The sequence below is a fragment of the Papaver somniferum genome, chromosome 7 (genome assembly GCF_003573695.1).
Source record: "Papaver somniferum cultivar HN1 chromosome 7, ASM357369v1, whole genome shotgun sequence".
Classification (NCBI taxonomy): Eukaryota; Viridiplantae; Streptophyta; class Magnoliopsida; order Ranunculales; family Papaveraceae; genus Papaver; species Papaver somniferum.
This window is the reverse complement of record NC_039364.1, coordinates 61,021,090-61,033,609: the sequence shown is the minus strand read 5'-3', so window position 1 is coordinate 61,033,609 and position 12,520 is coordinate 61,021,090. Positions and strand designations below refer to the sequence as shown.

Below are 12,520 nucleotides of genomic sequence, written 5' to 3'. Positions count from 1 at the left end.
CATGAATTAACTTTACCAAAATCACATTATACCAACTTCCATAACCTAATCAATTTGACATTTATTAAATCCTCAAAATAACTTAGTAACAAAAAACTTGAATAAATCAAATCAACATAGGAAACAATCTCATCAATCGTCAAGCTCAAAATAATTAAGATTAATCAACACTAATCAACAGAAAAAGAGAAAAGAAAAAACAGAAATGTAGTTGCAGGAAATCCTACAATACACCCTTCGTATGATTTTATCATTGATCAGCTCATTTTTAGGTTTACACTCTTAATTTTATTGATTAATTTCTGAATATTCTTACAAGGAAAATGAAGAAATCAAGAATGATCTTTGCTCTCAACTTTCTCTCTCCTATTTACTTGTCTCTCACTCAAAAAAGATCTCTCCCTCCTTTACAACTCGAATGACTATTTATAAGGGAAATACCTAGTGGATGACAACTAATCTGTCCTTTATTTTCGGATATGGTTTGCGACATTCTCGCAACCTTACAAATGTTGACTTTGCAAGCTTTCTAATCTTCGCGAGATTATCACATCTTTCTCATGATCCTTGCTGATGTCGTTTCTGAAATTGTTCTTCGACGCTTTTGTGCAATACCATTGTTAACTTCGCTGAGACATAACTGTTGCGAGATTCTGATCCTACATTTTGCCTCTTCTCATATCTTCTCTGCAAAGTAGAGAATGATGTGAGAAATGCCGCAACCGCTTATTTTCTCATATTCTGCATTTATCACACGTATTCTTTCTTCCATTTATTTCTCGACACGTCTTTTGTAACCGTTACTTTTTAACCGCTTAAATCTTTCCGTATTAACCATGTTTATTTTCTCGAGGAAAAATTCCCTCTATATATATTTCTTTTCATCCTCTTCTTCTTTCTTTTTATTCTCTCTGCAACTTCATCGTTCTTCTACAAACTCCATTGTTGCAACTTTTCTTCATTCTTCTTCTTCAATCTTTTTAAATTCTTCTCCATCTTCAAATTAGATCTTCATAGTTCGTGATCTTCTTCAAGATAATTTCCCTGCTATCATCTTTCATGGATTCGTCAAGGTTAGTCTTCTTTTTTCTTCCTTATAAATTTTGCTGAAATTGATATATTTGAAATTGATCTTGTTTATTGCCTTATGTGATGTTGTTTATGTGATTCCCATACTCTTATTATTTCAGCAAAAGCAGCTCCAACACTAAATTTTCAGTTCAGAATCCTAACAATCCCAAATCACAGCATAAAGTTGTTGTTCATAAAAGGAAGTCTGCGAATGAGAAGGTAGTAAGAAACACTATCTTTTTCTAATAACAATATTGTTGCCTCTGTTTCTTATCTAGATTGTAATTCGCAGGGTGATAAAGATCTTCATATACCTCACAAGAAATCTCGCCACCTCAAGGTTGTTCCAACTACTGTTCCCTTCCATCTACTCATTTCTTCCAAATCTCTTGCGACATCTTCGCAAGATAAACCTTTATCTCCAATTCATGAAGACGCTGCTTCTGACTTCATTTCTTCCAAATCTCCTGCGATATATTCGCAAGATAAACCTTTATCTCCAACTCGCGAGAATGTTGCCTCTGATTTCATTTCTCCAGTTGATCTTCCTATGACTGAAACTCCCCTTGTGGTTCCTTCTACGAATGAAGCCTCTTCTCTTCCCATTGAGAATGTTTCTCAACCTTCTATCTCTACCAGTTCTCTTCCTAAGTCTCCTCCTTTGTCGAAAGAGACCGTGGAAGGGATAAACATTGCTTTCAAGGTTTTATCTGAGATTCTAGATGATGGCAAGAAGTCTTCCACTGATCCCATCAAGTCTAATGTTTGCGAAATTCTGAGCAAGCATTTGGGTTCTGATAAAGCTGCTTCGCAGACAACTTTAGAAAAAGAATGTAATGCTCTTCGTCTTGAAAATCAGAAACTTCAGAATGTTTTGCTGGATCGTGATAATCTTCGCAAGAAGAATGATGAGTTAAGAGGTATGATTTCCTCATCTATGTATTTAATTTGCCTTTTCGATGATTTTATCCTTCCCCTGCTTAATTATCCTTTAAATCCCTCTTTCGCATGTTAAGCACTAAATCAGAAACGAGTAATGGAGAGATATCAATTTGAATCTTCTGTTGAAGAAGCCCGTGTTGATAAAGAAGTCTTAATGGATCAATATAACCAATTAGATAATCCCTATTCATATTCTCTTGATCAAATAAATAACCTTACCAATGAAAATACCCAATTAGTTAAAAAACAAGATCTATTAAGTAATGAAGTATCTCGTCTTTCTTATTCTTTAATCAAAACTAATTTAGGGATGGAAACTTTATCAGATGAGAATAAAACCTTGTCTCAAGAGAAGCGAGTTTATTTAAACAATATGTCGATATCTTCGCAACAACTTAATATTCTCCAAAAAGTATGTGCTGACCAAGAAAAATCTCTTCGTTCTTTAAGAAATGAACTTAAAGAAGTAACAGAATCATCTATCACTGAAAAAGATTCACTCATTCAAGGTAGAATAGCTTTAAGTGTGAAAGCAAATCAGCTTAAAGATCAATATTCCAAATTAGAAGAATCTTATTCTTCTCTTGCGAAGAAAAATGCCTTCCTTGTTTCTAAAGAGAAAAATCTTCAGTCTCGACTTAAAGGTCTATTTGGAGATAAATTTGATGACGCAATGGATCATTGGGAGAATAGTTGTCTATCCTTGGTTCAACATCTTATTTCGCAAAAGGAAGGTGGTCATAATAGTTTTACTGCCTTAATTATCTTTCCTTTGTCATATCTCTCTGAATTCCTTATCTTAACAAAATTTCGTATTCTATTTTTCGCAGAGTCTGAAAAGAATCTTCATTCTTCTATTTTTGATTTGGAGGCTAAATATGCTAAAATTCGCAAAGAGAATGCATTACTTGTCTCCACTCTTACTGGTTCTCGCGACCAGGCAGAAAGAAGACTTGATTATCTTGCTTATTTTAAGGATATTCAAGATAGGAATCATCAAAGAGCACTTCTTCGCCAAGTTCATCTCCGGGCTGAAGTCCTTCTAAATGACATTTTATTGTCCAACTCTCTTCCTTCTACATCAATTGATCCTTTAGAAGTAGATGATGATGAAGTTCCTCGTCCTGCTGATAGTGATTACGATTATGAAAGTGGTGCAGAGGATAATTTCCTGGAAAACGAAGAAGAAGTTCCTTCTAAAGAAGCATCTGCTGGTGTTAATCAGAATGATAAAGAAATTTCTCCCGAAGAAGTAGTTGCTGGCAATATTCAAGATGCTAATCAAGTAATTGCTGGCGATAATCAAAATGCTAGTCATGACGAAGATCAAAGCCGAAATGAAGGAGAAGCTTGGGAGAATGTTGGCGAAGAACTTTTGTCATCTCCTGCTACTGATATTGATATTGAAGCTTGAGCTTCTTTTCTAGCTTTGTTTTATTGAGCTGTCTTATTTTTATTACTCTTGAGAGCTACATTTTTCAGTCGACTTTGGAGTCAACTATTTCTTTTAATATTTTGTTGATAAGAAAGATAATGCTTCTTGTATATCGATTCCCATACTTGCCTCTCATTATCTTTCTTGCGAAAAATAATATGTTATAAATGCTTATAATTAGTTTGTTTTATTATATGGTCTTATTTTGCCTTCCTAATTAAAGGTCTTATTATGCCATCTCTTGTCATTGCGACAAAATCGCAGGACGTTCTTGCACTTTCATACAAAAACCCATTGATCTTGTCTTAACTTTTTCTTTTGTATTATGGCCTCTTCAGGAATGTTGCGACAATATGACAGGCCTAAATATTCTTGCGAAAATAAAGCCTCATGACATTGTCATCTTGCGATGAAATCGCAGGACGTCTTCGCACTTTCATGCGAAAACCCATTGATCTCATCTTATCTTTTTCTTTTGTATTATTACCTCTTCAGGAATGTTGCACAAATATGACAAGCCTTAATTATCCTTGCGAATAATAAGCCTCATGACATTTGCGTCTTAAGACACTTATCATCTCCCTAATGGAGGGTGCCACCCTTATCTCCCCCCTGGTTTCCCCTTCAAGGAGGCATACTTCTACCATACAAGGTTAGCTCCTCTCATCCAGTCTTAAAAACAACCAGTTGTTTTCGCAGTCTCTTATCCCTTTTACCTATAGTGCTTATGGTTACGAGACTGCACCCTAAGTGGGGTTTTCTTCGGGCCGAGTGCAGTATAAGCCAAGACTTGTCAAGAATGGCAAGGACGCTTCAAACTCCCTCGGCACTCTTGACTCGACCGTGTACCTCGGCGCCTTGATCAGATCTGCACTCCTTGGGAGAGTCCTTATTACCTTAGTCGCCCAATCTAAGTCATATGCTTAAGTTGAGAATCCAAGGTGCCTCTCCCGGATGGGCTTTATTGACCCCAAATCTCCATGACTTAGGTTCCGGTGGCGGTGCAGCCTTTACCTGAGCCATGTAATAGGTACCCCCTAATATGACGTACTTTAGGTCTTACATTTGCCTCTTGCGAAATTTTATTCGCGAACTAGGGTGTACGCCATAAAGGTTCGCCCCTTTCTTTTATGTCATTGTTCTCTGCGAAAATTTCGCACATCATGATCTTGTTTTGTCATAAATAATCCTGCAATTATTCTTTCAGAATTCATAACTTCTCAAAGCTTCTTACGGATAATACCTTTTCAAGTACAATCTGTTCCATGGTTTATCTAATCTATGAACAACATCTCTTCCTTCTGGGTCCATTAATCTATAAGCTCCTGTTCCAACTATCTCCTTTATGATGTAAGGTCCATCCCATTTTTTCGCTAATTTTCCACCATTTTCTCGCTGATATATTGGTGTTTCTCGTAGGACTAAATCTCCTGGCTGAAATTCACGTATTTTGACATATTTATTATATTCTCGAGCCAATCTTCCCTGATAATTCTCCATATGTTGTAAAGCTTTTTCTCTTTTTTCTTCTAATTCATCAAGTTTGTTTAGAATTAAACCCGCACTAAGATTTTTCTCCCAAGCTTCTCTTTTTGTTGTCGGAATAACAACTTCTGTTGGTAACACCGCTTCAACTCCATATGTTAAACAAAAAGGTGACATTCCAGTAGCTTCTCTTCTAGTTGTATTATAAGCCCATACTGCATTATGTACTTGTTCACACCATGATCTGTGATGTCCTTCTAATTTCTTCTTTAATATATCTGCAATTGTTTTATTTGTTGCTTATACTTTCCCATTAGCTTGTGGATATAAAGGAGTGGACTTTCCACATTTTATCTTGAATGCATTGAGTAACATTTCTATGTTCTGCCCCTCAAACTGTTTCCCATTATCAGATACCAACTGTGCAGGAATTCTGAATCTGCAAATGATATTTTCGAATATGAATGTAAAAATATCTTTGTCGCGAATATGTTGTACTGCCTTCACTTATGTCCATTTTGTGAAATAATCTGTTGCGACTATTAAGTATCTTCTTTGTCCAGTTCCTGGTAAAAATGGCCCCACAATATCTAAGCCCCATTTTCCAAAGGTCCACACACTGGTTGAAGATGAAAATGGTGCTCCTGGTGCATGTATCTTCTTTCCATGCCGCTGACAATCTTCGCAACGTCTTGATATTTGTTTTGCATCTTCATGCATGTATGGCCAGTAGTAACCTTGCATTTTTGCTCTTTGTGCCAAAGATCTTCCTCCACTATGATTGCCAGCGTCTCCACTATGTAACATTTTCAGCACCTTTTCTCCTTCCTCTCGTGTCAAACATCTGAGTGATGGTCCACTAAAAGATTTTCGGTATAACAACCCATCTCTTAATTCATAATTCGTTGCTCGGCTTTTTAACTTGTGTGTTTCCAATCTATTTCTTGGTGTTTCTCCTTTCGCCAAATATGCGTGAAGCTTCATTCTCTAGTCTGCGACATTATTTATTTGTTCTTCTTTTTCATTATCTATGACCATCACATCCATATCTTTCTCTTCTTTATTGACTGATGGTGACAGACGTGTTTGTATTTTTATGCATCTCGCAGTTGAATCTGTCATCATACTTGAGATGAAAGCAAAAGCGTCTGCGGGTCTATTATCCTTTCTTGAAATGTGCCTCCATTTTATTTTTGGGATTTTCGCTGACAATTCCTCAACCAGTTTCTTGTATTTCTTCAGGGATGGTTCATTTGTAGTATATTCTCCTTTTATTTGGCGAATAACTAGCTGCGAATCACTAGTGATCCTAGCATTTTCTAGTTTCATTTCTATTGCGAATTTTAATGCATGTATCACAGCTTCATATTCTGTTTCATCACTCCATTTAAATTTCGCACCCTTCTTGAGTATATCGAAAAAATATTTACATTTGTCTGATGATCGCGAAATGAATCTCCCCAACGAAGCTAGAAGCCCATACAACTTCTGTACATCTTTTATTGTTGCTGGTGTTGGCATGTCACGAACTGCTTGCACTTTTTCCGGATCAACCTGTATTCCTTCCTTTGATACAATGTAACCTAAAAAATTTCCCGATGCAACTCCAATAGTACACTTCTCGGGATTCAATTTAATGTTATATTGCCGCATTTGTTCAAAAATCTCCCTCAAATCTTGTACATGGTCCTTAGCTTCCTTACTCTTTACCAACATGTCATCCACGTATACTTCTAATGTTTTGTGTATCCATTTTGCGAACACCTTCTCTACCATTCTTTGATATGTTGCTCTCGCATTTCGCAAACCAAACGGTATTTTCGTATAACAATATAAACCTCTAGGAGCAAAAAAAGCAGTATGTTCTTGATCTTCTTCAGTGAGAGGAATTTGGTTATACCCTTTGTACCCATCTAAATATGATACCCTATCATTTCCTGCTGCAGATTCCACCATTTGAGGAATATCGGGTAACGGAAAACTATCTTTAGGGCAAGCTTTGTTCAAATCAGTGAAATCTATGCAAATCCTGATTCCCTTGTTTTTCTTTGGGACAATGACCATATTCGCTATCCATTCTGGGTATTTAGCTTCTCTTATAATTCCTGCCTCCAGCATTTTCTGTAATTCTTCTTCTATTTGGGAATGTAAGTTGTTGCGATTTTTCTTATTCTCTGTTTAAATGGTCTCACATTTTTGTTAATCTCCAGTCTGTGGCAAGCAATTGTTGGATCTATTCCTGGTATCTCATCCATGTTTCCTGCGAAAATATCTTTATATTCTCGCAGTAAATTGACAGTTCTTTCTTCTTCTTCTATATCCGTTTTGGTTCCAATTCTCAACACTAGAAATCGAAAATACCCATAACCCAAAGAAATCGAAAATATTCGTAAACCCTAGAAATCGAAAATACCCATAAACCCTAGAAATCGAACCATAAATTGAATCAAATACAATAAGGGTCTCGATGTTACCTTTATGTTCATGTTATACTTCGCCGTTTCTTTGTTTTCTTTCGTTTTTCCATCATCGGTTTAGCCTCTGAATCTATCTTACTTAGTAGTTTCTTTGATGTATTAGCTTACACTGCATGAAGGGAAAATAGGTAATTGCGTCTCATTAACTCATCTCATCTGATGAGAAATTGATCGTGTTGACCGAAAAATTGACAAAAATAACAGATTTGGATAGAAACATGGATGGAGCCCTAGATTTACAAATTTGAAAAAAAAAACAGGCCCATAATTGTCGTTGAAAATCAGGCCTATATTTATTTATAATCCAATATTTTTCGTTCACAGAGACATCAGTTCATTTGTAGGCCTGTAGCTGTATATTATCAACTTGCTTTGTTGTAGATTATTAGCTTGGTAGCTTGGAGGGCAACCGCCCTTCGTATGCATAAGTAGATACGTAGATACTTAACATGAAACTGTGTGATTGTATAAGAGTGTTTGGAGAACAGACTTAACTCAAATTTTTGTCTTTCTTGGTTAAAGAATTCTTCGTTTTTGTTTGATCATCCATATAGGCTGCATTTTATGATGAATGAATGGGCTATTGCTTGGTTTACTTTCGTGAATACACTCTATTTTTTCTTACTGTTATGTCATCTATGAATTTTATATCTCGAGTACAAAGCTTCAACAAATATAGCTTCAATTCACGAGTGAGTCTTCCTCTTAGTTTATTGTTATTTTTTTTTCCGAACCAACTCGGTTCATAGAATTGAGCATGTCATGTCTCTGGAAAATTGTAACCGCTATGAGAAGTTAAATATGCCCGGTGCGTAACAAGATTCACACTAAATCAAAAATCCTAAACATGTATAGGGAAGGGGCGAGGCGAAGCCGAGTCACACCAAATGAATGATCCAAAGTGATGGGGCGAGGCGAAGCCGAGCCACACCAAATAAAAATTCTAAACATGTATCCAGATTTAAAATCCTAAGTATACATCAAGATGGGGTGAGGCAAAGTGGTTTCCGGATCCGCCCGGTGCGTAGCACGAGCACGAAATCTAGTGTTTTTTAAAGTTGGTGAGTTAACCTGAAGCAATACAGAGAAGAGATCAAGAACATCAAGCAAATTTCTAGTTCTAATGAAGTTGCTCCAACAAATATTGATCTGCAAAAAAGGAGATGACTAATAGGACTTTTCTTTGTGGCTTTGACCCCAATGATTTTTTGTTTATATCTTTCCCATAACCAATGCTCTGTCAAATATTATACAAGAGAGGTTGATCCCATTGTACTTAGAGCAAGTCTTATGGTGAAATCCATCCATCTTTCATCTTCCACGCCACCTCAGCATTTAGAATTGTGGATGAAAGCGCAAGTTTAATGGTGGAATAGTAGAAACGCTATTCTTAATGGAGCTAAAAAAACGCAATTAAGAATGGAGCTAAAAAAACGCAATTAAGAATGGAGCTTTTTTTTTCCAGCCGTTAGATTTCAACAACTCATTTTAAATCTACGGATAAAAAAAGACGCAATTCTTAATGGCGTTTTTTTAGCGCCAATCTTATTTGCGTTTGCGCTATTCTTATTAGTGTTTAGATGGATTCCACGAACCCTTCCACCAAACCATGGAACCCTACTTGGATTTTTGTGGAAAGCTCCAACTTGAAAGCCACTAGACTTGACATTCCATGGTTTTTCCACACTTGAAATAGGTTGGATTCCACCATAAGACTTGCTCTTATAGTACAGCAAATCCTTAACCATTGATCAAAACCAAACCCTATGACACGGCAATCTAGTACAAGAAATACAAACAACTCTATCTTTGAACATAAAAAAATTCCCTGATGATGAAACTGGGACATAAATGTGTGTCTAACTGGTGAAGCTGGAGAGTTTAAATGGAACAATAGGGTGCCAAAATAAAAATACAAGGCTTGACAATCTTATCATTGTTATCAGCTGCTCATAATAAATTATCTACTAGTAGTAAACAACTATGAAACATTCAGTATAACAAATTAACAATGCTCGGATAATGCATATTTAAAACATGCCAAATGGAAGTTGCAGAAAAACCTAAATCAAATCACACAAAAAAAGTGTAAATTGGATGGGTTGAGTCTGCTTTTTCTGATTTCCCATTCTTATGACTAAGCATTACCACTATACTGCAATGGTAGTTGACAAAAAAGACTCACGTCACATACTAAATGAACTTAATCTGGTGATGTACACGCACCTTCAAGGTGCCAAATCTGTTCCAAATCTCAAAAAGCAATAACCAAACCCATCCTTAAAATGATGGCAGCAAAACTAAGAATGCTAATAAAAATTGTACCATTGGCCTAAAGGGAAAAAAGAAACACTCATCAACAGTACAAGATTGAGCAATGTGACCAACCTAGGTGGTGAGCTCCATAATAGCACTCACAATATCCCCATTGTGGGTCTTGAGAGCCTTCACAGCTTTTCCCTTGGAAACACCAGCTTGGGTCATCACCAAATCAATGTCACGAGCCTCCACCCCAGTATCATCAACTTCTTCCTCTTCCTCATCAGCAAGTGAAGCACCTGCACCGGATACATCAGGCTTCGACATAACAGAACCAACGTCGGGCATCTTGAATTGTTGGGCAGCTTGAGTTTGCAGCTGAGAGCTCAAATCCTCAATCTTTGCCTCTCCAAATATGACATAGGTCTCAGAATTTGGACTCTTGAATACATCAGGTCTCGAGATAACAAAGAGAATCTGAAAAGACCAAAGTAAAGAAGGTGAAATTCAATGGGCCATCATCATCATCATCATCATATAATAAACAAAACGATTGAATATAAAAGAATGTTTATTCAATGCTTACGTTCTTTGTACGCTTGATAGTAACCCTGCTAACACCTGTAACAGGTTTCATTCCCAGCTTCAACATTGCCTTGCGGCTCTTCTTCTCACTTCTACTCTGTTTTGAGCTGTCAGTAGTTCCTACACCTTCATTACCAGGCAAGAGTTTCAGCAGCAAAACATAATAATTCCACAAATGAATTCCATTTCTTTCCCAGTCAAATGTATAACCAATAATTATACCTCTGGAGGATATTATGAGCTGTAAACAGTAAACTGTGACTAGTAATCATTTAAAATCAATAACAATTGAGTATCAAATTCGGCAGTAGTATTCAAACAGAGAATATACAATTGATTTCGACGATGTCAATATTGCCAAAACTAACAAGCCAATTAGAGGATTACAGTATCGGATCTGTATATCCGACAAGCCATTTGTAGAAAATTGCGAAATTGGAAATCAACAATGAGTATATATAAAATCAACCAAAACGCGGATGAAGATTAGCCCAACATCGTAAAGTTAAGCAAGTCACTATAGAAACCCTAGAATTGAATATCCAAAAGACCCGAAAAAGAGAAAAAAAAACCTAGAAAAAACAGAGCTATCCATACCTTCTTCCTTCTCATCGTCCTCGTCGTCGTCATCATCATCATCTTCTTCATCCTCATCTTCCTTCACATCTTCAACAACGGGTTCATCCTCCTATAATAACCCACCGGAAAAATTATAAGAAAAAGTGCAAAAACCCAAGAATAATACAAATAATCACAAAAAATACATGTTTTCTAATAACATACTTGTAACTTTTGTTGTTTCTTAATGGAGATCACCTGTTCTTCCTCTTCAACTACAGGTCCTGGCATTTTCAGAGAATATTGAGAATAGCGAAGCCTTTCAGTGGTTGTTTTGCTTATCACTTTTGAAGATAATACTAGTGTGTATAAGGGTTTTAATATTTGTGGGAGTGTATCGAGGATGATGTTTCTTAAATTCCTTTTATACAGTAATATTAGATTAGATCTTATTTAGCGGATCTAAAAATCTTAACCGTTTAATTGTTGGACCATTAAAAAACTTAACCAAGTCTCGTGATCTTGGGGCTTATTATGGCCTTCCTTTTGTTGGGCAATGGTCGTTAAAAGAAGCTTTTACGTTGTGATAGGACGACAAAGGCCAATTACTCCTTCCGTTTCTAAAAGATACAAATTCGTTGTTTTGTACAAAGTTTAAGAAAATTAATTATGGTAACCACTTTTTCCTAATAGATTTCTTCTCAAACTTTTTCTCAGCTCTCTCTCCTTCTCCTGCTCCCTACCCATTATTGTTTCAGCATATTCATCCTTGTCTCCATTGAAGAGAATACTACCTTAAACTCGGTTCTTTCTACTGAGGAAATCTAGTTAGTTATAAAAAAGCTTAAACCCAATAAATCACCAGGACCAGATGGATTCCCAGCTAGTTTCTTTAAACTAAATTGGGAATTAGTAGGAGAATAAGTAGTCTCAGCTATTCAACATTTCTTTGAATCAGGGGTCCTTCATACTGAATTCAATAAAACCTTTCTTTTCCTTATTCCTAAGAGCAAGCATCCTAAAGATCCTAGTGGTTTTAGACCAATTAGTCTATGTAATACTTTGTACAAAACTATAGCTGAGATACTAACAAATAGGATAAAGCATCTTCTCAACACTATCATCTCCCCATTCCAAGCTGCTTTCCTCTCTAAAAGGCAAATCTCTGACAATATTATAATTGCCCAAGAGATAATTCATTCCTTCAAAAAAAAAAGTGAAACATGCTGGAATGAGTATTAAGATTGATATGTCAAAGGCCTTTGATAGAGTAGACTGGGAGTTCTTGTTAAATGCCATGAAAGCCTTTGGTTTTGACAACAACTTCTGTAACCTTATACATTAATGAATCTCAACTTCTTCCATTGCAGTCTTAGTCAATGGAAGTCTAGGGGAATAATTCAAACCTTCTAGGGGGCTTAGGCAAGGGGATCCTCTTTCCCCTTATTTATTCATCATTTGTATGGAGATATTTTCCAGGCTGCTCTTAACTAGTGAACAAGAAAAACTAATTAGTGGTGTCAAAATAACCCCTAAAAACAGCCCTATTTCACATCTTTTCTTTGCTTATGGATGCCTCCTTTTCATTAGAGCTGACTTTAGAGAGTGTCACAACATTCTAACTCTTATAGAATCCTTTGGTAAGGCCTCAGATCAATTAATTAACTTTGAGAAATCAGGTGTTTTCTTTAGTAAAAAAGTCCAACCA

The 12,520-nt window shown here is 36.2% G+C and overlaps 1 protein-coding gene across 2 annotated transcripts; it reads right to left on the bottom strand.

Moving 5' to 3' along the window:
- Window positions 1–9,497: 9,497 nt before the first annotated feature.
- Window positions 9,498–11,211, bottom strand: LOC113297449 (nascent polypeptide-associated complex subunit alpha-like protein 2). Of its 2 annotated transcripts, none has more exons than XM_026545921.1 (4): window positions 11,071–11,211; window positions 10,852–10,942; window positions 10,256–10,380; window positions 9,498–10,146 (listed from the first exon to the last, which is right to left on the bottom strand). In XM_026545921.1, exons 1-4 carry the CDS (start codon window positions 11,101–11,103, stop codon window positions 9,799–9,801), a joined length of 597 nt encoding a protein of 198 aa, XP_026401706.1. In that variant the 5' UTR covers window positions 11,104–11,211; the 3' UTR covers window positions 9,498–9,798. The 2 variants fall into 2 exon arrangements, with proteins under 2 accessions (XP_026401706.1, XP_026401705.1); XM_026545920.1 differs by having other exon boundaries at window positions 11,038–11,200.
- Between the last annotated feature and the right edge of the window lie 1,309 nt (window positions 11,212–12,520).